At 45.7% G+C, this 27933-nt stretch overlaps 2 protein-coding genes across 2 annotated transcripts; one reads left to right on the top strand and one right to left on the bottom strand.

Moving 5' to 3' along the window:
* Nucleotides 1-27861, top strand: DPP7 (dipeptidyl peptidase 7). Its single transcript, XM_019510459.1, has 13 exons — nucleotides 1-127; nucleotides 224-337; nucleotides 3630-3769; nucleotides 4460-4623; nucleotides 7648-7783; nucleotides 10224-10305; nucleotides 11630-11796; nucleotides 13152-13212; nucleotides 24524-24642; nucleotides 24722-24878; nucleotides 25532-25596; nucleotides 26510-26580; nucleotides 26726-27861. The coding sequence occupies exons 1-13, from the start codon at nucleotides 67-69 to the stop codon at nucleotides 26865-26867; spliced, it is 1479 nt and encodes a 492-aa protein (XP_019366004.1). The 5' UTR covers nucleotides 1-66; the 3' UTR covers nucleotides 26868-27861.
* Nucleotides 13667-24516, bottom strand: LOC109292848 (kelch-like protein 13). The gene is made up of 4 exons (XM_019510458.1): nucleotides 22390-24516; nucleotides 20196-20448; nucleotides 17492-17652; nucleotides 13667-14314 (listed from the first exon to the last, which is right to left on the bottom strand). Exons 1-4 carry the CDS (start codon nucleotides 23446-23448, stop codon nucleotides 13925-13927), a joined length of 1863 nt encoding a protein of 620 aa, XP_019366003.1. The 5' UTR covers nucleotides 23449-24516; the 3' UTR covers nucleotides 13667-13924.
* Nucleotides 27862-27933: the final 72 nt, after the last annotated feature.

Raw genomic sequence — 27933 nt, 5'->3', positions numbered from 1 at the left:
CATGTGACCCCCCTGAGCCGGCAGCTTTCGGGGCGCGCGCGGGGTTCCCGCTGGGACGCTGTTGCCATGGGAACGCGGCCTGCCTGCTTGCCCGCGTTGCTGCTGCTACTGCTCCTGCCCGCGCCGGGTACGGGAGGGGGGGTGCCCGTGTGAACGCCACCCAGGCTTAATTCGGATTAAGCTGCGAGCAAAGCAGCTCCCTAACGCACCTTGCCTCTTCCAGCCCACAGCACCCGCGACCCCGGCTTTCAGGAGCGGTACTTCGAGCAGGTCTTGGATCACTTCAACTTCCAGACCTACTACAACAGGACCTTCTTCCAGCGATACCTTGCCGCAGGTAGGGGTTTTGCCTGCGGGCCTGAGGCAGGTGCAGAGCCTGGCGATGTTTTTGCGGCAGTACCACTGTCATGGGGTCATCTCCATGGCACGTTGCAGCTATGGCACAGTTGACTGGTCCCTCACGGTACAAATGTCAGCCGGCCACACATGCAGAAGAAGGGGCATGCGCTGCGCTGGGTAGCTGCTCAATAAATGGCACCCGGCATGCAAAGGAGTCCAAATGAGGAATGGAAAAAGCGCCCTTGCTTGTTCCTCGAGTCTGAGTTTCAAATGTCTTGAGGGATGGGGCTTCTATTCCAGCTTTGCCTGCCCTGCAAGGTTCTTCTGCAGCCTCAGACAGGGTGCTCAAGCTTTTGGCCCCATGAGCCACATGAGTGGGCCGAGGCTGGTGCACAGGACAGATCAGGGCCTGACATTGCCACTGCTCCTCTGCCACCCAGTTTCCAGGCTCATGGGAAGTTCCACAGGCTGGATGATATGGTACCCAGGGCCAGATTGGGACTGATGGGTTAGGGTTTGAGCATCCATGGTCTACTATGTCTCACTGTTATGTTTTTCTGTGTTTTGAAACTAACTTTCAAGCCCTTATCCTCCTGCATTAACATAATTCCTCTCAATGTGTCCACCCATCAAATACTTAAAAACAGGATAAGCACTTCCCTTTTCTGATTCAAAAATCAACCCATTTGGGTTTAGCTTTTCTAATCTGTCCTCACAAATCAGTTCTTGCCCCTTAATCATGTACACTGCTCTTCTCCAGGTTTCATCCCAGTTGATCTTCCTGGTAATGAGGTGCTCAGAGCTAAATCCCTGGTGATGGCAGACTGAAGAGGGGGAGCAAGAATGACCACCTAGATAAGACTCACCATGGGACTTTTGTTGCTGTGTTGTTATTTTTGTCCAACTTCTACATAAGCTCTTACTGGTATAGCTTGATGCTTTAAATACAACAGAGAAAACAAATGGCCGCTCAAATATTAAACAATATAGATGTGTCCTGGAAGGTTAGCCAATTCAGAGTCTGGAAGGTTAAGGGGTATAAGTTCCAAAAGTAGTCAAGTAGGGGGGGTTTTTGCTTTATTTTTAACCAAAAGCTCTTTTGCCAAACACAAAGAGGTAAAGTGAGTCCTATATAAACCAGGAGAAAGTCTGTTGGAGTGAATGGAGTTGCACCATATTCCAGTCCAGCATATACAGGCTTTGCTCACTTCCAGACAACATGAATAGCTGAGATGGGGTAAACCTAGTAACTTTTTTGTGTACAGTTCTTTAAAGTCTTAAATGTTTTGGACTGCACTGGACTGCACATAGAAAGAACCAGTGAAAAGTCAATAAAGGTGTCATTTGTTATGTCCTGAAAAACTAGATAGCAAGTCATCTTGTGTGTTGCAATACATCCTTCTGAAACAGATGTTTTTCAAGCATTGAGTTGATAAATAGAGATACTGTAATAATTGTATCAAACACTGTTTTGAATTTTAACTTGGAATGGGTTTTTCAATGGGAAAAAATTCTGTTAAACAATGGAAAGAACAAAGATCTTTTGGGAAATAGTTGGGGAAAAAGGTTAGAGACCCTGATTTTAGGCAGGGAGGAAGAGATGAAGTTGAGTTTAAGCCACCAATAGCCTCAGTTGATTATCTTATTTTCTTAGGGGCTGAAGGAAAAAAAACATCCTTAGCCTCTGCTTTTTTCTTCTCCTCCCTCCCTTGGAAGTGACTGCAGCAGCAGGCACCAACACCCCATGCATTCATTCAGTTATGTATGAGTATATTACATGTGCACACAAGTTTTATATATATAATTTATGCCAGGGAATGGAAAGCTGACTTTAACTGTGTTCCACCAGTCTTTGGATTCTAGTGCCGTGTCTAGCCAAGCTCTAAAGTACAGCTGAATAATCATTGTAAGGTAAATGGAATAGGCATTATGGTTTTGTTGCTTTGCGAATAGTTTGTCTTGCTGGTAAGAGTGACTCATGGTAGCAAAACATCTGTGGGAGTGCTGAGGGTTATTTTGTTCCCCTTTCTTCTATGCAGTGTGGGTCTTGTCCGATTTATCAGTCAGGATTTGGAAGAAAGTCGCTTGCCGGGAACTGCCTTTACTTTAGTCTCTCTCGCAGCTAAATCAGCTCATTCTCTCCATAATGAGATTAGTTGAAAGTTGTTCAAAGCTTGAACTTAAAAATAAGAACAACTTGTATCTACTCTCATAACCAATTTTTGTGGCTCTTCAAAGAACCTTGAATCATACTGGTAATCTTACTAGTGTGTTATGTTTTATTGTGGTTCCCCTTAGCAGTACCTTCCTTTTCTGATCTTTCTCTGTTGATTGCTACCCTGCCCGGCCTTCTCTCAAATATGTCATGTAAAGAGAAAATTCCCCATTGCAAATAAATCCAACTCCCATTCCCGGAGTTAGTTATTTTGTAACTGTTTCTAATGTATTTAATTGTTTTGGCAAGTTTAAGGATTTGTTGGGATGTAAAGTTTTAGTCATGTTTAAGTTAAAATGCTAACCAATTGCCAGCTGAAAGTTGAAGTCTAGACATATCCTAACAATTTGACAGAAAGCAGGAAGGAGAGGGACAATCAGCATATGGCCCCTTTCCATATTGTTCTTCCATAAACATCAATGAAATCAACAGGCCCTAAAGATACTCAGCAATACATGTGCAGCTCTTGGCACCATACAGCTTCCTGCCCTCCTACACTAAACCTGCTTTCAACTGTAGGTATATATAGACATTTGATCTGCTATGGTCTTCATAATACCAGGCTCAATTTCATATCACAGTAGGAAGGAAGGATCAGATACATACATGGAGACATCAAGCAGCTTTTCTCCACTTCCCCCTACTCATCCATGGTAGGGGAATAAAGATGTGCTTATAAATGATTAGGGTTCCTATGGGCTGAAATGTACTTTGTAAATTCACATTTATTTCTATTGGGGGAAACAACTTCCAAATGCCCTATAGTATTCTGCAATTCTGGGAATTTTGAGGTATGGCTGGGAAACAGTAGTCCATATGCTGCCCTCAGTAGAACCCATTTATCACAGTTAACAACTTAGAACAGGGGAGATGGTCCCTAAATCTAAACTACCTGTATTCCTCAGTATTGTGTCCCTATGAGTTAAACCTCCTTTCAGTGCCCCATCCAGCTCTCTCCTATAGTCTTTGCTTCTACAGAATTCCTGATCAGCTTCACTGAGGGCAGAACCTTTAGGTCCTTTAACTGGTGCATTTTTACTTGCTTTAACATGTTCCTCATGGCAACCTCAAACAGAGAAATTCTGGAACAAGGAAGTTGGGCCGATGTTCTTTTATACTGGGAATGAGGGAGACGTCTGGGAATTTGCTCAGAATTCTGGGTTCATCCTTGAGCTGGCAGAACAGCAGCATGCACTGGTGATCTTTGCAGAGCATGTAAGTAGTTTATTAAACTTGTTCATAACAGATTTCCTCCCTACGAGGCATTATCAGCTTCAGCCTCCAGTAGTCCCAGGACAAATAAATGAAAATCTCACACCCTGAAGTTGATGTGCAGCTGCTCTAGAGTCTACATATTGTAGTAGATCTTCCCTGTAGAACTACATAATTATTTATTATGCCCATCCACAGCACTGTAAGAATAATAATTTGTTCACTATAACCTTGGCTGCATTTTCTTGGGCTGTAGCAAGCATTTTTCCCCAGTTCTGAGCATGCAGTAAGTTCAGAGCAGAAGAATGATTGTGCAAGGCTCGTATTATTGTGCATTAACCTGCCATATGCAGAGGGAAATTCTATTCTGGTTCACTACCTTAATAAGCCCTCTATAGCCTGCAAGTAGCCTCCTGTCTATAGGATGAAGGGAGGGTAGGATGTACATTGCCTATTCAGTCCCTGGGTGTTTCAGTTGTTGGCCTCCCTGCTAAGATGGTCAACAAGGGGTCCAGTGAGAACATGCCCTGTGACTACTCATCTGTTAAGGACCAAAACTGCTTTCACAATTGATGTAGGCCATCAGATAGCTCCTTCCAGCCCATTCAGGCTCAAATGTGGTGGCTCATAAGGGGAGGTGGTATTTGAGGTTGCATAGTCAGTGTTATCTAATCTTTGTACTTCTTGCCTCAGAGATATTATGGGAAGTCTCTTCCGTTTGGGATCCCATCAACAATGCAGAAGAATATTGGCCTCCTCACTGTGGAACAAGCCTTGGCTGACTATGCGGTGCTTATTACGGAGCTGAAAGCTCAGTACAATGCCAGGGACTGCCCAGTCATTGTTTTTGGAGGCAGGTAAATGCTCTTTAAAAATCGGTCTCTCAAGTTTTGTTTCCTAGCCATATACCACAGGCTTTCCATGATTTCTCGGGCTGTCTCCAAAGTTAACGTTTTTTCTATTGAAGCAGGATGGCTACCTGCAGCAAGTGCATGACTGAAATACTACACCTGCCCTCTGCCTTCTCTTGTTTCACCAATATGGCTACCTGGTATTTGCTCTCTATTTAAAATACCTGCTGTCTGTGCAAGCCTTGAAAACTTAATATAGAAGCCTTTGGTCCTATGCAAAGAAACAAGGTTATGCATTCTAAACCATGCTGAGCAGTCTGTTCCAGCTGTCTTCCCTACCAAGGGAAGTTAAGATAAGGAGATCAGAAATTCCCTTCAAAAATCAGACATAATGCATCTGCATTAAGGCAGAGAAGAGGGTACTCAGTTATTGGGGGCTGCCATTCCAAAAGCAGACTTGCCCAAGCCAATTATGGCTCCTGCTTAATTTAAAGAGAGGCACCAGGAATTGGAAAAAAAAAAAAAAATCCAGGTAGTTTCAATTGCTGAGTTATAAATCATGTCAAGCTTTGTGCTTGACACAGTTGCATTTTGCGATAGAGGGATACCTTATGGTCCTGCTACAGTCCAAATCTGGGAAGCCCCAGTGCCCTCTGGTGGCTATCCTGCTCCCACTCCAGCTCCTTAGTGTACCCCTTTGCTAGTCACACCTGCAGCACCTTGATGTCACTGTTATAGCACATTGGGAGGCTGCCTGGAGGCTTGGAGCAGTTGTGCTGCCTGTAGTCCAACTTCAGTTATTTATCCAGACCCTTGGTCCTCCTCATCACCAGACCCTCAGTCTGGTAACAAACTATTCCACTGTGTTAGCATTACTCATGACCAATCACACTAGGCTTGCCCTTAGTGCATTAGTCATGGTTCTAATCACTTTAGAAGCATTAATCATAGTCTCCACCATAGCTACAGACATGCTGCACAGGTCTGAAAACAGCACAAGCCCAGTCCATAAGATGGTCAGTTGTATTTAGAGTGTCTTTCTTCAGTCTTCTCCCCTAGCTCATACTCAGTCATACTGGCTTCTCTGAGTTTGGGCCCTCTTGGACCTACTCACAAGCCTCTTAGTCTCCAGTATTGCTTCTCTGCTCAGCGCAGAGAGTTTCTTCAGCAAAGATAGCCTAGGCTAGTCCCCAGCGCTGCTTTTAGCCACTCCTAGCAAGAAAATACCTATCTCTGTCTCTGCCCTAAGAGGATGACACTACTAGACCTGGAGCCAGGCTTATATAGTGCATGACTCCTCCTCTTCCTTCTGGTCACCTGACCCCTTCTCTCACAACAGGGCCCAAGTGACACTAATCCTGTATCCTGCAGGCTTAATCAAGCAATCTGCCTTGCAGACCTCTCTGCAGGCTGTGTTTTGCCCTTTCCTGCAGCCATTACTTAATTAGCTTCCTGGCCCCACTCAGTAACAGGCTGGGGTCCCTGTTACACTGACACCAAAACAAAACATTACCTACTAGAAAGGCAGGAAAGTGGTAACAGACTGAAGGGCTTTAGATTTAGTAAGCATCCAATTCCCATCCAGACCATGCCCGTGATTATTGGAAAGTTTTTACCACTGTCTCTCCTTTCAGTAACACATGCAAAAGGAACCATTGATCTCAGTTGTGTTGGCAATACAGGGAACACAACAGCAGTTGACAGGCTTAGGGGAGAAGCCAGGATCTGAACTTATCATAGGGTCTGAATGTCCCACTCAGCCATGGAGGGGTCTGGAAAGACAGCATTTAGGCTATATGGGGAAAACTTGAGCTGCTGCGTTTTTGTGGGTAAAGTGAATCCCTGTTTTGAGGGACTTCAGCCCTACATTAACTTCAGATGAAAGCTGTTGCAATATGGCAGGTGGGCATATGGTTATAATTAAGGTTGCCCAATGCCTCCTCATTTCTACTTGCTTACCACTGAAATTTGCCGTGTCAAATACTTTCTGCAGGCTGATTTAGTTTTAGCCAATATAGCTCCCCTCTGATTAAGAGAAAACGATATTGTTTTGCCCATGTTGGGGAGGGACAGGGAAACTTATAGCTTTGGAGCAGGAGGTGACATTGAGCAGAGATGATCCTTTGTCTTTGTTTTCTGCCCCTCTAACGCATACCCAGATTTGGCCAAGGTAAGCCTCTGAATATGTGCACCCAGAATAACTGACTGAATAACTTGCTTGGCCTCAGGCTTATGTGACAGTTCCTGTTGTATCCACAAAGCAGTGATGCCTGAAACAAAGGAGATGGACTGATTCACTGGACTTGGAAAAAAAAAGCCACCCTATCAACTTAGCCACCTTGCTACTAATCATCTTCCTTGCTGCCATACGGGTTCATTGGGAGGTCATTTCCTACTTCCCAGCACTAGAGAGGCTACCCATTCCTAAATGCTCCTGGACATCTTTTGCTGAGAACCTCTCTTGATAATCTTTTTAAAAACCCTTCCTGCAATTCCTTCCCCAACCCTATACAATGCAGTTTTGGCATGACCTCCACTTGTGCTTTGCATTAAAGTTATCAGAATGTCCTTGAGTTTGTGCAGAACTGACCTTAATGTTTTTGGCCATGATTTGCTTCTGTAATCAAATCCCAGTGATTATAGTCCACAATATTCCCATCATTATGCCTAGAGCTGCCCTTAAGGTCTGGGGAAAGGTCAGCAGGGAGATATTGTTGGATGCACTACAAACATAACTGACTGGTTTTGCTTGTGTGTATGTGTGTGTGTGATTTTTAGCAGCCCATCTATCCAAGTGGCTTTATACAGAGACCAGCTGCTTGTCTCCACTAATTGGTTTATATTTGTTTTAATACTCTGTACAAAGGAAGGACAGGAGTTTGTGTGGGAGAGGAGACTCATTTAGATTTTCAGTTGCCCTGGGTTGGATGAGCTTACCACCCCTGGCTCCTTCAGGCCTTTGTTACTGAACAGGCTAGCATTGTGTCATGTCCGCTGAGTGAAGTAATCTTCTCTCTCTTTTTTTCCCAGTTACGGAGGCATGTTGAGCGCTTACATGAGAATGAAATATCCCAATGTTGTGGCTGGAGCATTAGCAGCCAGCGCGCCTTTGTTGTCTGTGGCTGGGCTTGGAGACCCCACCCAGTTCTTTAAAGACGTCACTGCAGTAAGTGGAAGTGGTGCATAATGGACAGTTTTGTTTCTAAGTGGCCAGGCTAGGTAAGGTGTCTTGCTACTGATCTGAAGTCATGAGTTTGAGCCTTTCTCTAGACTTGCATCAAAGGCTGTCCCCACTTGACTCTGCTGTAAATGGGTACCTGGCCACTTGGGCTGGGGAGTTGAAGGCATCTGGACATGGTGCTAGTAACATCACTCTTTTGTGTGTAGTGGCTACAGAAATTGGCATTCCCTAGCCACTGTAATCTAATGTGTCATCTAGGCTCATGTTAGGTGAAGGAAAGACCCAGTTGAAACAGAGGAGGACTCTTGTGTCTATTTAGAGAGTGGTAAGAGACTCTGGAAGTCACAATTAATGCCAGAGACTTTAAATTGTCACGTAGTAGTGTCTCTCAGGACTGCAGTTTAGGGCTGGTGTGACCTGCCTGCTGATGATTGTGTCAGTGCTTTGCTGCTGAAAGGTCCCAGACTGCTGGCTTTGGAAGCTGAAGTCCTCAGTGTATCCATAGAGTGCTACTTACTCCTCTACAAGGGAAGCTGGATTTGGGCCACCATGTTCAACCATGATTCTTTAGCTTGTAACTACAGCACCTGTGATTCCATGGGGTCCCCTATACCAAAATGAGCCAGGCCCAGAACTGCTTAGGTGCACCCAGTACAGCACAGCTGCCCCTTAGTCTTGAATTAACTTCCTGTTAGTTCAGCCCTGAGAATTCTTCCACATAACATTAAATCCTTCCTGAAAGTTGGACATAGCTTTTTGCTGTCCCTCCTGAGCTTGTTATTAAGAATGCCATAAATCATTGCACATACCTGAGGAGAATCCTGTATAGCTTTTAAAAATAAAAACTCCTTCCCATTCACTTCTAACCTGGGTTAATCTGTAGTAGTATTGGAGGCCATTTGGATGCTTAGATTCTAAGTGGCTCGTTGCTTGTGGTTTGAAAAATGTTTCCCTTCCCCATGGTCGTGTTTTCATAACCGCATTGTATTGATTTGAAGTAGAGTGGCCATCATAGAGGATAGTTTGGCCATCCTCTGTCCTCTATTGATATGAAACCAGATGCCTTTATGTCCTCTATTTCTCTCAAGAGAAAAATAGAGGACATAAAGGCATCTGGTTTCGTATCAATAGAGGACAGAGTAGCAGAAAACTGTAATGTCCCTTATGATAGCCACCCTAATCTGAAGAGAGGCAATTCAGCATTCAATTGCTGTCCTTGGGGAGGGAACACACCTGAGGGTTGTTAATATTCACAAAGACAAACCTTTCATAGAACATTTGCAGGCATCCATCTCTTCATCTTGCACCCATGCATCTGGCATGTGCCAAGCGTGTAGGTGTAATAAGGATGGTATTAAATGGCTTGTCTAAGGTTAGGAGGGAAGTAGCATACATGGGAGTAGTAACTAGTGCCTGGATTCTGGTATAAGTTAATGCTGAGTCTTCACTAGAAAAGCCTGTTAGTAAACATGTTTTCTTTTAGGGTATACATGGCCTGTAGCTAATTTACACTGGTCTGGGAAAATAAAAAGAAATGAACATTGTCAGTAATAACAACACCCAGCTGTTATAAAGCATAGTTCATTAGCAGGTCTCAAAGCACATGACAGAGAAAGGTGGTATTCCACCCACACATTTTACAAATGATAAAGGGAAACTGAAGCAAAGGGAAGGGAAGTGATTTGTCACAAGTCACCATTCGGGTCAGGGACAGAGCAAAAGGAGTGGAACCTGCTCTGAGTTCCAGTACAGTGCTCTATCCAGTATGGTGCCTCTCAAAATGCAGGGTTTGCTCAGCTTAAAGCTCCTGATGACTGTGAGAATGCTGTCTAGTGGCTTCAGTGTAAACAAGAATTGAAGCCTCATTATGCTCTCCTGACTACTAAATTTAACACTGATAAGAGAAACTACTGCATATCACACTTACTAGCAGAGACTCATCATAAATTGTAGCATTGGAAGGGACCTCATGTGGTCCAACTTCCAACACAGGTCCAGGATTTGCTGTTCCTCAACAAACCCAGACCATTGCCGCTCTAGCCACTTGCTGAAAAACTCCATGAAACGGGTTCCACAGCTTGTCCGGACAATTTGTGCCTTTGTCCGTGTCTTATGTGGCAATGGATGACGAGGAACAAGTTGCAGTCAGTTATGTTGAGCAGGATGCTTCTCCTCCTTGGGGTGGGACTGGGGCATGACATGGAGGAGAGAGCAGAGATGGTATCAGTATGAGAACATGCATATGGCTCTTGCCCAAATGGCTTGCTGCCTGCTAGCCCTATTTGTGCCCCTTGGTGTTTTCTGCTGTCTGTTGCTGTTCTCCTCTGATATAGGCCCCATGGCTCATACCTGTGTGTTTGTGTGGATACGAACATGTGTCACCTTGGCTTGGCTCTTTTCATCTCTCTCTTTTGCCTCACTTTAGGATTTCAGGAAGTCCAGTTTGGATTGTGTCAAAGCTGTGCGTGAAGCTTTCCAGCAAATCAACAACCTGTACTTGAGTGAAGGTAAGATAAGTCTGGCCCTCCACAGCCTCATGCTTCCAGAGATCTGGCAGGAGGTGCTCTCCAAAGCCCTGTCTGCAGGAGAAAGTTGCCTCAGCCTAACCTCAATCAGCTTTTAAACCAATTTAGTTGAACCAATGAAAAACCCTGTGTGAACTCAGCTTTCAACTTAGGAGTTGCACCAGTTTCACTAACCCCGTTCAAACCTCACCTTAAACTAGACTAATGAAAGTCCCTACTAGAGACAAGGCCTCAGGTGGGTTTTTTTAATACCATGAAGGCATGATGCACAGGGAGTTAGGCATCATGCATTGTATTTGGGCTGGTAGTGATAAGATCAGCTTGTGTTTGATGGTCTAATGCCACCCCCTGGTGGAACACTGACTGAGCATTATTTTTCTCACTCGCTGCCTTAGCCCCTCCTTGAGTTTTTGTTTTGGATTCCAGCTCCTTGCCTCTAATCAAATGAGAGCCTGTACCAGAACCTTAAAGGCAGCCATTGCTGCTTAATCAGAAAAGGCATGATGAGTGGTGTAATATTCTGCATCCCTGATCTCAGCCACCCTGAGAAGCCTGCACTGAGGGTCCTCTTCCAGCTAGGGTCATCTGACTCCAGTGTGTGGGCTTTAAGGTGCATCTGCAGCCAGAAAAGTGCCTGTGCTGCAGTGACTTTCACAGCAAACAGGCCCCCCTCCCAAGTGTAAATCCACCTCTGTTTTCTCCCCTAAATGCTATTTGATTAATTAAACTGGGGCCTGATAATCGAGCTTGGATTTTCCTACCTCCATCTGTCCTGGAGTCTGCAGTGATAACTTAACTGATGCAGTAGTAAGATGCTCTCTCCTGGCTCTGCAGAGCTAAGGGGGGTGACAGGCACTTTGTGAGCAAATTAAGGAGCCAAAACTGCAGGGTATCAGCAACCTTCATTAGCCTCACATGGGACTTACTAGCACCTGCTGGGGAGAGGCTGGAGGAGTACAGAGAAGATGTTTGCAAATAACTTGACTCTTGCTAGGCCAGTGCTTTGGTTCTTGTTCTTCTTAGGCTGTTTTCTCTCTGTTTTGGAAATTTTATACAACTCAGCTAAATAGGAGCCTGTGCATTGGGTTTGCACCTGCAGTGTTGTTACACTGCATCTGGACACTCAGGTTTGAGTAAGTTAATACATAACATATCTTTCCCATTAGAAAATGTAAGTCTTATGTTTAGAGCCTCATGTTACTCCTGGCTAGCCAAGCATGGAGGCATGAATAAAACGTGGCTCTGCTCCACCAGATCAGCTTGCACTCTTGTGAGGCATGCGTATCCATTTTCTCTGCCTCTGCAGCCTATGATAAAATCAGCAGTGAAATGTCCACCTGCAAGAAAGTTTCGAACAAGAATGATGTCTACCAGCTATTTGAGTTTGCTAGAAATGCTTTCACTGTGATGGCAATGATGGACTATCCGTACAAAACAGACTTCATGGGCCACTTCCCTGCTAACCCAGTGAAGGTGAGCACCAGTTGAGAAAATGAGAGTTGGGTGCTTTGGGTGATTTTCTTTTGCTCTTCCACTTAACCTTCTTTAAACCCATTGCTCTGGGATGGGTGGTGGTAGCCAGACTTTGTTTTCACTGAAGTCACAGAGACATTGGGTTAAACTAGTCATACTCAAACTGTGTCACCTGTGGCTGTTGGTAGAAATTACCAAATTTTGGTTTTTGGGTGGTTGATTTTTTTTTTTTTTTGGGGGGTTTTTTTTTTTTTTTTGGGGGGTTTTTTTTTTTTTTTTGGGGGGTTTTTTTTTTTTTTTTGGGGGGTTTTTTTTTTTTTTTTGGTGGGTTTTTTTTTAACTGCACTTCTGTCCTGCAACTGTGACCAGCGCAATATGTGAAACTACAATAATGCACCATGTTAACTGCAGACTGGAGGGGGAGTTTTTGAACTAGAGAGGGTTTGTCACAATTCCCCTTCAGGTGTCTTTGTTGTGGATTTTGGTAAGCACTGGCTGTTCATGTAGTACCTGTGCCATTTAAGAATGCATGTTACTGATTTGAACTTTAAATGCTGTTGGGTGCCTAATCCAAAGGACCTTAAAGAGGCCTTGTTTCTAGAGGGCTAGTGCTGAGTGTTTTGCCACGATCAGTTCCTTCCGGCAGTATCCCAGGTTGGATCCTCAGTCACTAGTTGCTCCTAAATAGTCTTCCTATTCCAGGCTGGCAATGTAGATTCTTCTCTTCAGACCTCACTTGGCCAAACTCCTCTAAACATGGGCTTATAAGGGCCTTTGATTATTTTCCCCCATGTTAGTCCCAGGGGTCTAATGGATAAGGTGCTGGTCTCCTTAGCAAGGGAATATGGGTGTGAATCTCAACTGGGTGGAGTAAAGTTTGTACAATTTGAGGGGCAGTGTGGTCTAGAAAATAGAGCACTAGCCCGAGGTTCAGAAGTCCAGGGTTCTGTGGCTGTCTCCACCACTGATTTTTCTGAGACACTGGGTAGGTCACATCTTCCTGGGCCTCAGTCTCTCTGTCTGTAAAATGGAGGTTGATGTAAATTGATGTCCTTAGTAAAGCATCTGTTGATCCTAGACAGGATGTGGCCTCTTACCTCAGTTGCTCCAGATGAACTTCTTCTTTTCTGGTCAGTCCCTCCAACATTCTTTTTAACTGGAGATGGAAACTCTTCATTAATCCTTTGCAAAGCAGCCAAACATAAATAAAAATGCTTAAGTAATGGCCTTTTCTTGGTTACCTTTTCTTAGAAGCTTCCATCATCACTGAGTTCCTCAGCTTAACTTCTCATCACTTGTCATTTAAAACCCCTGCCCGGATGTTGACTAGCATGTGCATGTGTGTTTTCATTCAGGTTGGCTGTGACCAGATCCTCGCACATCAGGACCCTATTAGAGGTTTGGCTGCTCTTGTTGGTGAGTTAGCTTCATCACTTTAATTTTTTTTTAATTCAAAACCCTTTTGAAGGCATTTTATCCCATATTATTTCATGAGTTTGAGTCTGAACAGCTAATGAGAACCCAGAGTTCCCATTTGAGTGCTGGGTTCATCAATGGCACGTTCCATATGAAGACCTTGATCCTTTACACACCAAAATTGTGCTGCTCTATCCTTAAACTCACATTCAGGCTAGATGATCATAAGTATCCATTTTGGCCATAATCTATGGAACTTTGTGTTAGTAATGGTGTCATCAGTGGGGGGCGTCCATCTTATCTGCCTAAAATGATTCATGAGATGCTTGCAAAATTTACTTTGTTCTTTTACAATCCCAAATAAAAAAAACCCACTCAAAGTGTTTATAAAATAATCTTGGCTCCCTTTTTGTTAAAATGATCTGTTGTTTTAGAAAAGAATCAGGTTTAGATGTGTCAGTAGTTTTTTATTTTTAAAAGAAGCCTGGGGTTCAGACTGGTGCACTGGGAGTGGGGGACTGATTCCCTTCCCTGCTTGTTCTGCTCTCTCTGCCACTCTGGCAGTGCACAGGGACATATTGAGGTTAATCCAAGAAGGCACTGCTCCTAAATTCCAGGTTATGGTATTTTGCCAGAGAATGGAGCAGAACTGTTACAATACTGAGTGGGTTTCCATGGAGCAGCTACCTTGCGCATCCACTTCCTGCTCCCATTAAGACACTGATTGGGGCTCTTGTTTGTTAGTGATGAACAAGTTGAGAGTGGATTTCTTCCTCCCGCTGCTGAGTGAGCACTCTTCTCCTCTCTCCTGCTGGTTGGCTATAGTCTCATGTGACAGTGTAATCATGCAGGAAGCATGGTCAACCAAAGGGTTAGGCAGAGAGCCAGCTTTCTTCCAGATCCTTCCCTCAGGATCATACACAAAAATGCCATCCTCTTTACTCATGTGTCGCAACGATCCTCCCCCTGTGATATAGAGTCTAGACTGGTGTACAGTGATGCTGAACTGGCAGCAGTCGAAACGTGAGAGAGTTAGCGTGGTCCACTGGTCGGTGCCTGGACAGTAACACTCAGTCTCATTGACATGAATCCATTCCTCTGCCTGCAAAGAATCAGATCAGCATTGACTCACCATGTGGCAATCTGGAGGGGTGTCGCTATCATGATTGCCTATTTCAGATCACAGGGACTGGAGAGACTGGTGACTTGCATGCCTAAAGGCAAACTTGATATACAAACTGTCTGCTAGGGGGCTTAGGGTGTTTGCAGTTAAAATTCAGCAAAGCATGAGACTAAATGGTAGACAACCCCAAAGAGACCTCAGCAAACTGCTCTGCAATGCATTCATTCCTCTCTTGAAAGTAGAGAGGGATGGGCTGAAGCAGATGCTGCAGTGAAAAATGAAGTGCTCTGAAAGGAGCTGAAACTGCCCAAGCTCTGTCTGTCCTCTTTAGACTTAATGCATCATAGAGGAGCACTTAAAAAGATAGCCGCCAAGACTGGACTTTGAGGCCATTTTGTCCCCAGATTATCTACAGTAAAGGCTTCAAAGACAGATTTTGAACATTTGGTGTATGTTTTGCATCTAGCCATTTCACTCTTAGGTATTTAAGTTACGTAGGGAAGCTCCACTGGAGGCACAAAACTGGTAGGGTACAGTTAAGCGAAGTACCCAAAAGCCATGTTAAAATACAGTACACCACTAACTACCCATGATCCTCCAATCTGATCCTGATACCAGCAATAATACAGGCCATGTGTATCTCAGTGAACTTGCCAAATAGCAATAGAGTCTGAAGCAGAGTGGCTGGAGTCCCCAGGGCCTGTTAGTGCAGTATTGTACCTGTCTTGATTCAGGTATGTTCTTTATAAACTGAATTCTCTCTCCTCCTTGGGAAATCACCACATTTAAAGGCTCTGGATACACCCAAAGAATCCCTTTAGAAGGAATGCTAAGGGGTGAAATTGTGCTCTAAACCCAAAAGAAGTCTTTATCTGGGCTTAGCCTCTGAAAGGAGTAAAACTGAATGAGCTTATAGAACCTGACTTACTGGGTGCATCTACATGTTCATGAATGCACCGTAGTTTCTGCACATTAAGTTTAAGTTTAGTATTTGGATAACCAAGTACTAAATCAATGCACAGTAACTGGTGCTACTGCACAGTAGCACCAGTTAATAGGTTTTTACAGACACTAACTGCACAGTAGCCTAATACTACTACAGAGTAATGTATTAGCATGAGTTTTGCCCAGCACACAACTGTGCAGTCAGCATCTTGTGTAGATGCATCTACTGAATAGCACTTAATCTATTTTAGGTGCTTATCTAGCCCTTGTTTTTCTTGCCTCTGAGTATCTCACAGTCTGTAGTGTATGCATTTTCACACTTCCTTCTGGGAGCAGGCTTGTGTGAATAGCTTCATCTTAAAGGTGAGACTGGAAGCACAGAGAGACCAAATCTCAAGGTCACACCAGAGACCAGTGGTAGAGCAGGGACTTGAACACAGATCTGGCAAATCCTAGCCTCATGCTCTCACCATTGCGCCATCCTTTCCATCTCAGTACTGCTTGCTTTCTTCAGGTCTCCCATTGGAGAAGGAAGATCAGGCAGTCAGCTTTACTTTTTGATTCTTCTGCAGGATGTGCAAGTTAAGGAATGTTTGTTTGGTTTTTAAACAATTTCCATTAATGTTTTAAACAATGGGAGTAACTAGAATCTGATTACTAACACAGCAGCAGCTAATGAAAACAATTCTGTTGACCTTGGCCTATGTAGAAACTGGCTGGCTTGATTCAACGCCTTGTCATTCTACTCTAAGACTAAAATCCATTGAAATCAATGAAGTTATTCTGTCACATATCTGGAGCAGGGATGGGCAATTATTTGGGCTGGAGGACCACCTAGGGTGTTTGGGTGAACTTTTGTGGGCCAGGTCATAACCCTCCACACACCTGCAACAGCTCACCAGAACTTCCTAAGTGGCCCTCCAGCCCAAATAATTGCCCATCCCCCAGGCAGAGAGAACAAGGGTTAGAGGAATTGAACCTTTGTTCCCTACTTCTCCCTGCACCCCCTTCCCCACCCTGAGTCCCTGGTACGTGGCCGAGCCAGACCAGTACTGCACTGTGTTCCCTTCCATTACCTTGGGTCATGTGGGTGCAGCTAGCATGGCTCCTGCCTGACCCAGCCACATGTTGGGGAGTCAGGGTGGGGGATGGGATGCAAGGAGAAGGGGCCAAACAGAGCATGGCACTGCCTAGCCAGGCCTAGATGAACCATGGCTCCTGGCCCCTTTCTCTCTGCACCCCCTTCCCCATCCTGAGTCCCTGACCTGTGGCTGGGTCAGGCAGGAGCCATGCTAGCTGCACCCATGTGGCTTGAGACAGTATGAGGGAACACAGCACAGGACCGGCCCAGCCACATGCCAGGGACTTGGGGCTGGGGAGAGGGTGCAGGGAGAGAGGGTTTGAGATCTGTAGATTATCTGGACCTTGCCAAGCAGGTGCTGCATTGTGTTTTTCCCCCTTCTCTCTGAACACCCTCCCTTACCCTGAGTACCCAGCATGTGGCCACACTGGTGCTGTGCTGTGCTCCTGTGCGCTGCTTTGGGCCACACCACATGGATGCAGCTGGCATGGCTCCTGCCCAACCGGGCTGCGTGCTAGGGAGTGAGGACACCTGGTCAGCCAGGAGCTGCACTAGCTGCTCCAGCTCTGCTCGCATGGTGCAGCCAGAAGTGGCTCGTAGAAACACAGCGTGGTACCGGTACCGGTGCCAATGCCCCTATCAGGCCCTGGCCCAGCAGGGCTCAGATAACTCATGGCTTCTGGCTGTCTTCCTCTTGCACCCCTTTCCCCTGCCAGTGGGGAAAACCTTGCTTGAGCTCCAACTTACTGGGCACAGGATCAGAGCAGTGCTCAGACAGCCTTGCCAGGCAGAAGCCTGGCCAGGAGCTCAGTGCCCTCTGCCTTGGAGTTTACGCTGGGGGCTGAGAGCAGGATGGGGTGGGCCAGCCAGGGAGAGGAGGAGAGTGGTGGCTGCTGCTGCTGCAGCTGGCTGGCATGGGGAAGGGAGAAGGGCAAGAAGCCCTGAAAGCCAGGGCAGCCACGGCCCAGATACAGTTGTTTTCAGAGAAGCAGCTGCAGGTCAGGCAAAATCATTTGCCAGGCCAAATTTTGCCCACTGCTGATCTGGAGTGATGCAGCGACCAGTCAGGAGCTCTAGTTGCAAAGACTGAATTTCAGGTTAGCTAGGTCATTTAAAACAAACAAACTTACAGCATTCAGAGTCCTGCCTCCAATACAGAAGATTCTGTCTTTGACTGTGGCCATTCCATGTTCGCATCGGGCAAAGGTCATAGCCCGGTTACTCACCCAGCGTCGCAGGCGAGGGAGGTAGCTGTGTGTATCTCGCAAGGCTTTACCACCAGAAAATCCCCCTGGAGGAGAAGCACAGAAAGAGATACTCTTTGAGCAAGTTCCTCACCAAACACTCTGCAAAAATGCATCAGGGGAGCCTAGGTACCATTATTGCCTATCTCACTGTGTAATTAAAGCGTTTTGTGACACTTGAAGCCTTTAGAAGACCCTGACTTTTTCTGTTTCTCACGGGTGTGAAGAGGGAAATTTTCTCAATGGAGGGGATGGAAAATGGGTACAAAAGGTTCTTGCTTGATGAGCATCCAGAAATGTGAAGGCTTTGGGCACTGAACTTGTTGGGTGTCCTGCTAGGTGTGTCCTAGAAGTAGACTCTTCCCTCAAGATTTTCTAATGGCGTTTGGGGTATCTCCAAACCCAGCCAGAACCAGGAATAGCCCTTCTTAAGTGTCTGCTTCCAACTGGAACCGGAATGTACAGTATGACACAGAAAATCTATTCACCTTCTTCGAATTTCTGAAGTTTTGTCCAGTTCTCAAATCTGAGCCACTTTGTTGCTTCCTCTTATCTAATCTTTCTCTAGGGCACATGGGTATTTTGGTGCTATATTAAACAAGGCTTCCTCTCACGGAAGGAAGAAGCTAATAGTTGACTTGACACACCCCTTTGTACTTGCTGACGTTTAGAGCAGACAAGTGTATCTTTAGTATAGACAAGGAACAAGGAAAACGCATATCAAATCTGGCTGACGCAAGAGCTAACTCAGCATCTTTCTGGGCTTGTTTTGTGCACATAACCTCTGTCTGCGTAGTTCAGAGATTTCATAGACATTGGGGCTGGAAGGGATCTCACAAGATCATTGGGTCCAGCCCCCTGCTCAAAGGGCAGGCAGTCAGTTGGGGTCAGATCACTCCAGCAAGCACGCTAAGCATCCAGGTGTTTCTTAAATGTACCCAGAGTAGGTGCTTGCACCATTTCTGGGGGGACTCAGGCTGTAAAGAAGTTTGTCCTTATGCCCAGTCTAAAACAGTCTTCCAGCAGTTTGTGACCATTAGACCTTGTCTTTCCTTGGGGTGCCCTGGCGAACAGATGTTCTCCCAGTTCCTGATGCACCCCCCTTATATACTTATAGGCTGCCACCAAGCCCCCCCTGCGCCTTCTCTAAGCTGAAGAGTCCCATGCCTCTCCTCATAAGGCCTGCTCTCATGCATGTGGCTTTCCTCTGGATTCTCTCAAGCTTCTCCACATCCTTTCTAAAGGGCAGAGCCCAGAATTGGATGCAGTTCTCCAGCTGCGGTCTCACCAAGGCTGAAGTGAGAAGATGACTTCTTGGGTTTTGCCTGGGATGCATCGGTAGATGCAAGCCAGAGTTTTATTTGCTTTGCTGGCTGCGGCATCACATTGGTGGCTCATGTTCATCTTGTGATCAGTCGTGACCCCCAAGTCTCTTTAGGTCATGGTGCTAGTGAAATTACAGTAAGTCTTGTTTAAAGTTCTTACACTAGCATTGCATACTTAATTTTTCAGTCTAATAGAACAGGGATGTAGACAAGTCCATGGTCTGAACTATCTTAGACTATTTTAAGGTCTTGTATTATTGTAATATCTAAACAGTTCATGATGTTTTTAATGCAGTTCTCTTCAGAGCATCCCATGGCATAGGGAAGTGTGTCCATTCCCATTATACAGATGGGGAACTGAAACACAAAGACACTTAACATGACCAAGGTCACGCAGGAAGTCTATGGCAGAGCCGAGTTGAACTGAGACTCCCAAGTTTAGGGCTAGTCCCCTGTCTGCTAGACTCTGTTTCCTCCCTCTTGCATATACATTGAGTTGATACAAGAGCATTACACTGGATTCAGAGTTTTTAAAAAAGACTATTTCAGTAGACTTGTGACTTCAGACTTGCTTTTATGCCTTACTGAGACTCTAAAGTAGGATCTGTCTTGGAAATTCCCCTCTTAAGGTTACAGAAATGTAAGTGCCTATTAAGTGCACCATTAAGATGGCACAGTTACAATTAAAGTAAGGAAGCCAGGCTTGATTATCACAGTGGTCTCTTAGGGCCTTAAAATCTATGAAAAGCTAAAGCAAAAGGGTTCTTATAGCAATGTCAAGTCAGCCCCATGTCTTACTATATCACTGCTATAACACAGTGGGCTTTTCACAGGAGAAGACAGGAGTAGGTTCAACTGCACATACACCATGCCCAGATTAACAACTGTGGTTTTATTTTGTATTTCCTAACATGTTAGCAACGTTAATTAAATGTTTTAATTATTAAATGTACCCAAATGATCCCTGTAAATATTGGAGGCCCCATGTGTTGGGTGCTGTACAGACACATTGGAGGAAATGGTCCTCTGCTCTGACAGCAAGTGCAGTGGGAATTCACCTGGATCCCAGTTTTAAGTCTTCTCTGCAAGATGACACCCCAAGTAAAGAGCAGCATTACTGAAGTACCTTAGTGCAGAGGGAGCTGATTCACTAGGATGCTCCATACAGGTTCCCCTTACTGAGCTATCCAAGCACTGGCCTAGGTCCAGCCTTGCTTAACTCAGTTTTGTTGATTGCCTTACTTTGTGACGCAGCTGCCTCTCACCTGAGATGTAGAGGATTCCTTTGTGTGTGGTGCCTGCGTGGTCAGCCAGTGGCATTGGGCAGGGAGCCATAAACTGCCACTTGTTCTCAGCAGGCTGGTAGGATTCCATCGTGTTGGTGAGGCTCCCCAGTAGTGTCCCGCCACCCACGGCCAGGATGTGATCAGACATCGCATCTACGTGGAAGCGCGTCCGCCTCTCTAACATGCCAGCCACCTGCAGCCACGAAGCATTACGGGGATCAAACCGGAACACCTAGAATCAGTGTTTAGAGAGGAAAGCAGTTAGCTGGCCTTGCTTGTGCACGAGCATCCAATGGGCACTGTGGCTTTAAAGACTATTACTCTAGGCAACAAGGGTGGTAATGCCAAACCGGAATGGTTCTGTTTTAAAGGTGCTTACTATGCTCAGAAGAGAACCCAATCTGCCCTGCCTTACCTGTATGTAGACTGCACTAGATGTCATACATATTTTCTGAATCCAGGGTGACTTCAAATATCCCTCCGTCCACTGAGTTAAACTTGGTGAATTCTTTGCTTACTCTTTGCCCTCGTTATGTAAACACAGCAGATGCTAAGAGCCTGTTACAAGCTGCTGCTCCAGGATGCTTTAGATCAGTGCTTCTCAAACTATCTGATGTGGCGGACCAGCAGTTTTTTTTCCAGCCAGGGACTGGTGCCTGGTTCAGCTGGTGGCAGCAACTGCGTGTAACAGCGCTACACAAATGTGCGACTGGCTGTTTTTCTCTTTCCTCACCTCGCACAATGTGACATCACCTGGAGTGTTGGAACGTACGAGCTGTGGCGCTATGACATATCAAAGTTATGCTTCTGAAAGTGTATTTCTTTCTTTCCTGGCAACTCGTTGTGGGCCGGCGACCGGTGGCTTGCAGACCAGCACCGGCCCATGGACCACCACTGAGAAGCACTGCTTTAGATTGCTAGGGATGTGACTGGGCCACTTGGTGAATTCTCCCGTATAATTCCACCCACACCATGTAAAGCCACCGCATTGAAAGCTCTCAGAACAAGTCATCTGCATGGAAATCTTTGCTTTCTTCGTCACTGAGAGTGTTTGGCTCACTCTGCATTGTGACGGCAGCCAGACTACAGGTGTTAATTCATACCTAGTTGTTAACAGTTTTCAGAAGCCGCAGTACTGCTGTCACCTGAGCACCCCTTGCATCAAACACTGAAACGGCTTCTGGGCCTTCCCCATCCTGGGATTTTCTAGCTCCACGATGGAGCTAATTGTTTGGGGTCCCACTAGTGGAAGTGACTATGATGGAAGGACTGGTGCGCTCTCAGCTCAGCACAGGGACCTGCCCTCCAGGTTAATCCTGTCTAGGGCATAGAATTTACTAGAGACCTCCTAGAGCAGCCATTTGCAACCCCACCAGAGCTCGCACTTTTGACAAAAAAACAAAGGGAGGTCTTCATGCCTAGGCAGGGTAAAGGGCTGTTCATCTTTCATGGGCAGGAGAAATGCTGGTGCTGTTCTTAGCTAGACACAGACAGTAGTGTTTTGGATTGATAGAACCATTCTGCCTGCAGAGGATGCATTCTGCTTCAATCCCAAATCTGGCCCCACTTGTATGGGATCAAGTGAGGCAGCAGCTAAAGGCTGAAGCAGTTAGGGACTGATTACTCCACCACCTCACTGTTTGAGGCAGGCACACATTGGAGCTGGGCTATGATGGGATCCAAAGTGGAACAAAGATGGTTGAAGTAGACTTGAACAAGCCATTTCCCAAGGGAGTGGGGGAGCATCTCTAGAGGGTTTGCAGAACTGAACAGAACATTAGGAAGCATGCTGTAAGGAGGAGTCCTATGCTGAGCTCTGGCCAGACTCAAGGGAGTGATTCCAACCCTGTCTCCAACACAGCTTTTCATCTTGCACCTCTTTGAGAGAGCAAATGTTGACTCATTCCCCTGCCAGCATCCTCACAGTAGCTCTGAACTGGGAGAGGGCCCATTCTCATCCCAGGCAGCTGCTTTAAATAAAAACATCTAGCAGCCACTTGTCTCCGAGCTAAAGGCTAGTGCTTTCCAACCCCGGGCACCTACGTAACTTTAGACACCAAGGTCATAAAGTTGGCCTTATCTGAGCCTCTGTGTCCACAGCACTGTAGTGCCAGCTCACTTCCCTGGGTTCTGGAGTCTCTCCAGCCTAAGGCTGTTTTATTTCAGGCCTTACCTCATTTGAAGGATGTTTCCCCGTCGGATCGAATCTGTACTGGCCCCCGATGACAAAGAGGAAATTACCGAGTACAGCTACACAGTGGTTGTATACGGGTGTGCAGAGTTCCCCGATCTTTTGCCATGTGCTGAAGCTTGCGTCTGTAGCCCACATGTCACTGCGCACGCTGTTTTCGAGGGTTCTGCCCCCAACCACAAGCAGGCTGCTGGCACTGGAGCGGATGTTCGTGTGCTGGGTCTGCAGGACTGGCTGGGCATAGAGTTGGGAGTGGTAGCACACGGCCTGCTGGAGGTACTTGTGGCAGTTGGAATTCGTCCTCATAATGGGCATCCCTTGTACGTATCTTTGTAGATCCCGCAGAGGAATGAGAGGCAGTCGGATTCTCCTTAAAATATCTGCTGCTTCTTTCATCCTTGCATTGTTGTGCTGCAACCAGCATATGGCGGCATTGAATAGCTCCAGCTCAGTGCACCCCTCCACGTCTGTCTTGTCTAAGATTTCACATAGCGTTGCTCTGTCCAGCTCTTTCACATGTCGAGGATCAGCCAGTATCTGCTTGTAGTGCTGCCCTATGTAGCGTGTGGCTTTCTGCCTCAACTCTTCTGGTCCAAGCCTCTTAGCAATACTGAGAACATCCAAGCAGTTCTTGTGATTCAAGCAGTCTTCCAGAAACCGGAAACACAGTTTGATCACTTCCCGGATAAGCAGGGCTTCTGCTGCCTTGAACGTCTCTTCAATGTTCTGTAGCGAGAGATCCAGCGTGTTGGAGTAAATGAAATTGAGAACATTCCTGAGCCCCCTGGCACTGATGGCTTTCAGCTGGATGTTCGCATCTGTGTTCCCAGCTCTTGCTGCATTTCCAACAAACAAAATCTTGCAGTAATTGCTGGCTGAAGCCAAAATGATCTTGTGCGCTGGAAAACGAACTCCATCTGCCTCCAGCGTGACGTCGCAGAGCGCATTCTGGGACCGGAGGCTGCTGACTCCCTCCAGGAGTTTGGCTAGGTAAGTGTCTGAAGTGAGACAGGACCCACAGCTCTGGGTGCTGAGAAGCATTGCCTTGAAAACCGGACAGGTGGAGAAATCTTAGCTGGTGTCTGTGAGGAGTCAGTCTCCCACATGGGGACTTTCAGGAGAGCCTTTAGTTTCCCCCTGTGGGGGACCTATATCACAGCTGACTCACGTTTCCAGAATCTTGTCCAAAATTTAACGGTACTTCGCTAACCTGTTACTTGCAACAAGTCCTGAGTGTTGTTTCTGCAGGAGCGCTGAGTGCTGTGCCTCGCAGGGTTGAACAGTCTTGTTGGCAACGATACTGTCTAGGGGTAGTTGTCATGAATGTTTATCTGCAGTGTTTTTCTTTCCAACTAGTCTGGGAGCAGGCTCGCTGACGGCCACTCAAACAATAGCGTGTTTCTTCCCTTCCATATTTGGCAGCTATTCATCCACACAAAAGCAACTGTTTTCTCTAGCTCCCTTACCACGGTTGAGTGGCTCATGTTGGCCTAGGTATTTGTGTTAATCTGGGCGAGTCCAGGCTTGTTACCCTTCCTTTTCTAAACAGTGATCAAAGAGAATTCTTTCTTGGATGGGCTGGCATCGACTGTCATACCGAAAGTGGCCATATTCAGGCTAAAGAGCATTCAGGCTGGGGAGTGGGCATTGGCTTAACCAAGTATTGAGAATTTGGGTTGGCTTCCCTGTTGTGGTGTCTTGTATGTGAAATGAGGCCCAAGTGCATGGGAGAGTTAAAGACCAAGACTCACCTATGGGCCTGAGAAGTTTTCAGATGATGTGTGTAATGAGATGGGAAAGCCACAGAAGGAAAAAGACCTAGGGAAGCTCTCTCAAAGAATGGGCATTACAAAGCAAGCTCTCATGCAGTAGAGACACTGTGCAGGGGTTTTGCTGATCTAACAACTAGGTAGGTGCAGGAGCTGTGGTTGCCACCACTGGCAAATCCTCTTGGATCCATTATGTAATCCCTATCCCCTGACCCACTGTCTGCTGCATCATCCTGCTCCAGCTTACCTTTGGCAGTAAACTGTCTCAGGTTAGCACATGGGGCTCTGTTTTTAATGCTGAGACGGAGGTACTGACACTGGCTTAACACTAACCTTCTGCTTGGCAGGTGTGTTCTACAACTCAAGTGGAAAAGCATCATGTTACGACATCTACAGCCAGTACAGAAAGTGTGCCGACCCAACAGGCTGTGGCACTGGCTCAGATGCTGAGGCATGGGACTATCAGGTACACGGTTGAGGGGCCAGTGGAGTTTTAAGACCAGGTCCCTGCATTTCTATAATGGCAATTCCCACGTCTGTCACAGGCCTGCACCGAGATCAACTTAACTTTCAGCAGCAATAATGTGACTGACATGTTCCCTGAGATCCCCTTTACTGACGCCATGAGACAGAAGTACTGCTACAACAAATGGCTTGTGCAACCACGAAAGCATTGGCTGCAGATCAGCTTTTGGGGCAGTGGTACGTGCTATATCAGGGGTGGGAATTTGGATAGGATTATGGGGTGGGGCCTACTTGGTGCTAATGAGCATATATGCAGCATTGCTGGGAGAAAATGAGAGCAGCTGCAGTTGTTCAAGGGTAGAAGGCAAAAACAAGTCCCCAATCCCTTTTGTCCTAGTTTCTCACTGCAAGGCTCACCCACTGCTCCCTATGAACCCAGCCTTCCTTACGCCAGCCACCCCCTCCCCCCAGCTGTGACACTTGCTGGCTTTCTCCAGTCCTCAATCAGATGGCTCTCCCTTCTCCTCCCTGCCGATTCCTGCACTAACAGTATGTGGAAACATCATACTAGAAAAGAAGCCAGCTCTGTCGGTCTCCTTTGTGGAAAAAGACAGCCATTCTCTTCTAGCAGAGCTTTGTGCCTCATTCCCCGCTCTGTGCCTCATCACATGCAAGTGAGGTAAGGAGCAAGGTGCCTTGGCAGCCTGGCTTTGTGCACATAGCCCAGATTTCGCAGTAGTTAAAAACAAGTGGAAAAATCAATGTACCTGCCAAAAACATGTTTTATTCTTATCAGTTTTCCCGTTGTTCACGCTTTCTGAAGCGGTTTGACAGGGTTTGGGAAACAGGCAGGAAAGGAGCCTCTCCAATATCATCTCTTTGAATTTCAGACCTGAAAGCAGCAAGCAACATCATATTTTCAAACGGAGACTTGGATCCGTGGGCTGGAGGTGGTGTAAGTATTTGCACTTCTGTCTTGCATAAAATGTGGGGGAACAGGGCATGAGTGTCAGACACAGGGCGCATTAGCCAGTCCTGGTTCCCCCTTTCAGTGTAGCACTGACAACCCGTTGGTAGCCAGCTGGCATTTCTAGAAAGCAGCTGCCATGCAGTCAGGAGCTGCGTGTGTGTGGAAGACTCAAGATTTTTTTTTTTTGCTATGCTAAATCATTTGACAGCCCCTGGACTTGTATGACAGAACAGTAAATTTAGTCTTTCAGGCTGCCAGAAAAGGGATTGGATTATATTAACTCCACTGCAGGGATAGTATATTCAGAGGTAGCTGTGCTGTGTAGTGGTTTAACCTTAGGTTAGTTTGTAATTTGGTGAAATGTGACTAGACCAGCCCATGGCTATCACACAGGCTGTCTGGCCTCCATGACTTCAGTGCATCTGTCACTTTGCTACAAAGCCTATCCCTTCTCTGTTCTGTGATGGTTTTTGATGGAGGCTTGCAGCAGTAGTTATCACACCTGCAAGTTAAATGCAGACCCCCACTTTCAACGGTTGAAGATAACTTCTGTGTAAACCGAAGTCAGACCCCTCAGCAGACAGATGTAACTGGTCATTCCTAGTAGACTGATGGGACCTATTACTACCAATTGTTTATTGGAGAAACAAGTCTTACCTAGTAATTGGTGCCTTCACCTGCAATGGGGGAAGTGGTAATTTTTATTTGGGGCAATATACTTGAGCTACCAGTAGCAGGAGAGAAGGCAGAATCTAGGACTCCTGCTCCTGATACACCAGCAGCTGTTCCCAGTGGCCTTATCTTCCTTTTGTTGCTTAGCTTTATTTCTAATTTTCAAATTCCTTATTAAATTTTACTTATGTAGAAGGGGGAACTTGACTTGCAGATCTTATTCCAGATACGCAGTAACCTGAGTTCATCACTTATTGCAATAACCATTGAGGGAGGTGCTCATCATCTGGATCTCCGGTATGTATTTTGTGCCAGCAAATCCTTGGTTACCTTCTCCCCTTTGACCTGTGCATTAGTAGGAGCATTGCCAGCAGATTGAGGAAAGTGATTATCAATGTATTCTCACGACTAACGAGTGTATATCACTTCGCCTTCTCCACAGAGGATATAATCCAGTTGATCCTCCATCTGTCATAGAGGCACGCAAGCTAGAAGCAAGGATTATCCATGACTGGGTGAAATCTGCAAGGATCGAGAAAGCTTGGGAGAAATTTTCTGGAGCTTCTTCTAGTTTGTTGCCATGAAAATAGCCATGCAGTCTTCAGCAGAAATACTGTGCTGTTATTGTTTGTACCAGAAAGTATAAAGGGCAGTAGCCGCCTTTTGCACTAACTTTGAACCCAATCATTTGAGGAAAAATGGTCAGTTTAGGTGGTTCTGCCAAGGCAGTGGAAATTGATCTTATAGCTTCCTACCATGAGTCAATCAAGAAAGCCATTAGGCCAAATCCTGTGGCAGGACACAAACAGCACTCTGTACGGGTGACATATTGCATCAAAGTAATTCTAAATGAGAAGGACAGAATAAAATGTTAATGTAAAACCAGCATACCATTCGACAAGAACTGGGCCGTACTTCAACAACATGCTTTTCAGAAGGTTGGAGGAAAGGATGTGGCCCTGTGATAAACACCAAGTATTATCATTGTAATGCTCATCCCATAGAAATCATCACTGTGACAATTATAAGATAGTTGTAGCCACTGCCTTCTTTCAGCTCAAAACAGAGCATGCATCTTCAAAGTAAGTAGGTGGTACCTGATGACTGGGAGAAGTCGAGTGGTGATTGCTAATTGGAATGATCAGTTATGGGAAATCAGCTGGAGAGAGACTAGTTTGTCCAAAATAATTAATTGTTAGTGACTGTTCCGAGACTGAAAAACCCTTAGTAATCGTCAGCTGCATAGCAGAGATCAGATTTTGGTGAGCAAGTGGCCTACATAAAATAATGCCAAGGGGAACTGCTAATATACCCGGACTGCAATATTATGGAGTAATAAATCACACTTGCAATTAAGACAGCTCCACTCTTTTTTTTTAAATAAATTATAAGTTTATTAAACTGTGTGATAGAATTCCATGGTTTGGCTTTAAGTATAACCAAAGGGGATACAAAAAGGATCTCTCTCACCCTTCTAAAAAGGTGAAGCAAATTCATCTTTGTACATTAACAAATGGACTCTTACCTACTGGAATCACTGTGTACCAATAAATACTAGCAAGACTGCAAAAAATCTTACTACTTAGTAATCAATTATATGCCTTAAAATAAATTGTATCCATGGATAATGATTACACAGGACAGGAAAAG

The sequence above is a fragment of the Gavialis gangeticus genome, unplaced genomic scaffold (assembly GCF_001723915.1).
Source record: "Gavialis gangeticus isolate Ggan-Ray unplaced genomic scaffold, GavGan_comp1, whole genome shotgun sequence".
Taxonomy (NCBI): domain Eukaryota; kingdom Metazoa; phylum Chordata; order Crocodylia; family Gavialidae; genus Gavialis; species Gavialis gangeticus.
The sequence above is the reverse complement of the archived record's forward strand: the minus strand, read 5'-3'. Positions and strand labels throughout refer to the sequence as shown.

What these genes read in the sequence shown, in the direction of transcription:
- DPP7 (XM_019510459.1), top strand. Translation starts at nt 67, where the DNA reads ATGGGAACGCGGCCTGCCTGCTTGCCCGCGTTGCTGCTGCTACTGCTC. An exon ending in ACTGCTCCTGCCCGCGCCGG is followed by an intron (nt 128 to 223) that starts GTACGGGAGGGG and finishes TGCCTCTTCCAG; the next exon opens with CCCACAGCACCCGCGACCCC. An exon ending in CCAGCGATACCTTGCCGCAG is followed by an intron (nt 338 to 3,629) that starts GTAGGGGTTTTG and finishes AACCTCAAACAG; the next exon opens with AGAAATTCTGGAACAAGGAA.
- LOC109292848 (XM_019510458.1), bottom strand. Translation starts at nt 23,448, where the DNA reads ATGCTTCTCAGCACCCAGAGCTGTGGGTCCTGTCTCACTTCAGACACT. An exon ending in GGAAACATCCTTCAAATGAG is followed by an intron (nt 20,449 to 22,389) that starts GTAAGGCCTGAA and finishes CACTGATTCTAG; the next exon opens with GTGTTCCGGTTTGATCCCCG. An exon ending in GAGGCAGGACTCTGAATGCT is followed by an intron (nt 14,315 to 17,491) that starts GTAAGTTTGTTT and finishes GATTCTTTGCAG; the next exon opens with GCAGAGGAATGGATTCATGT.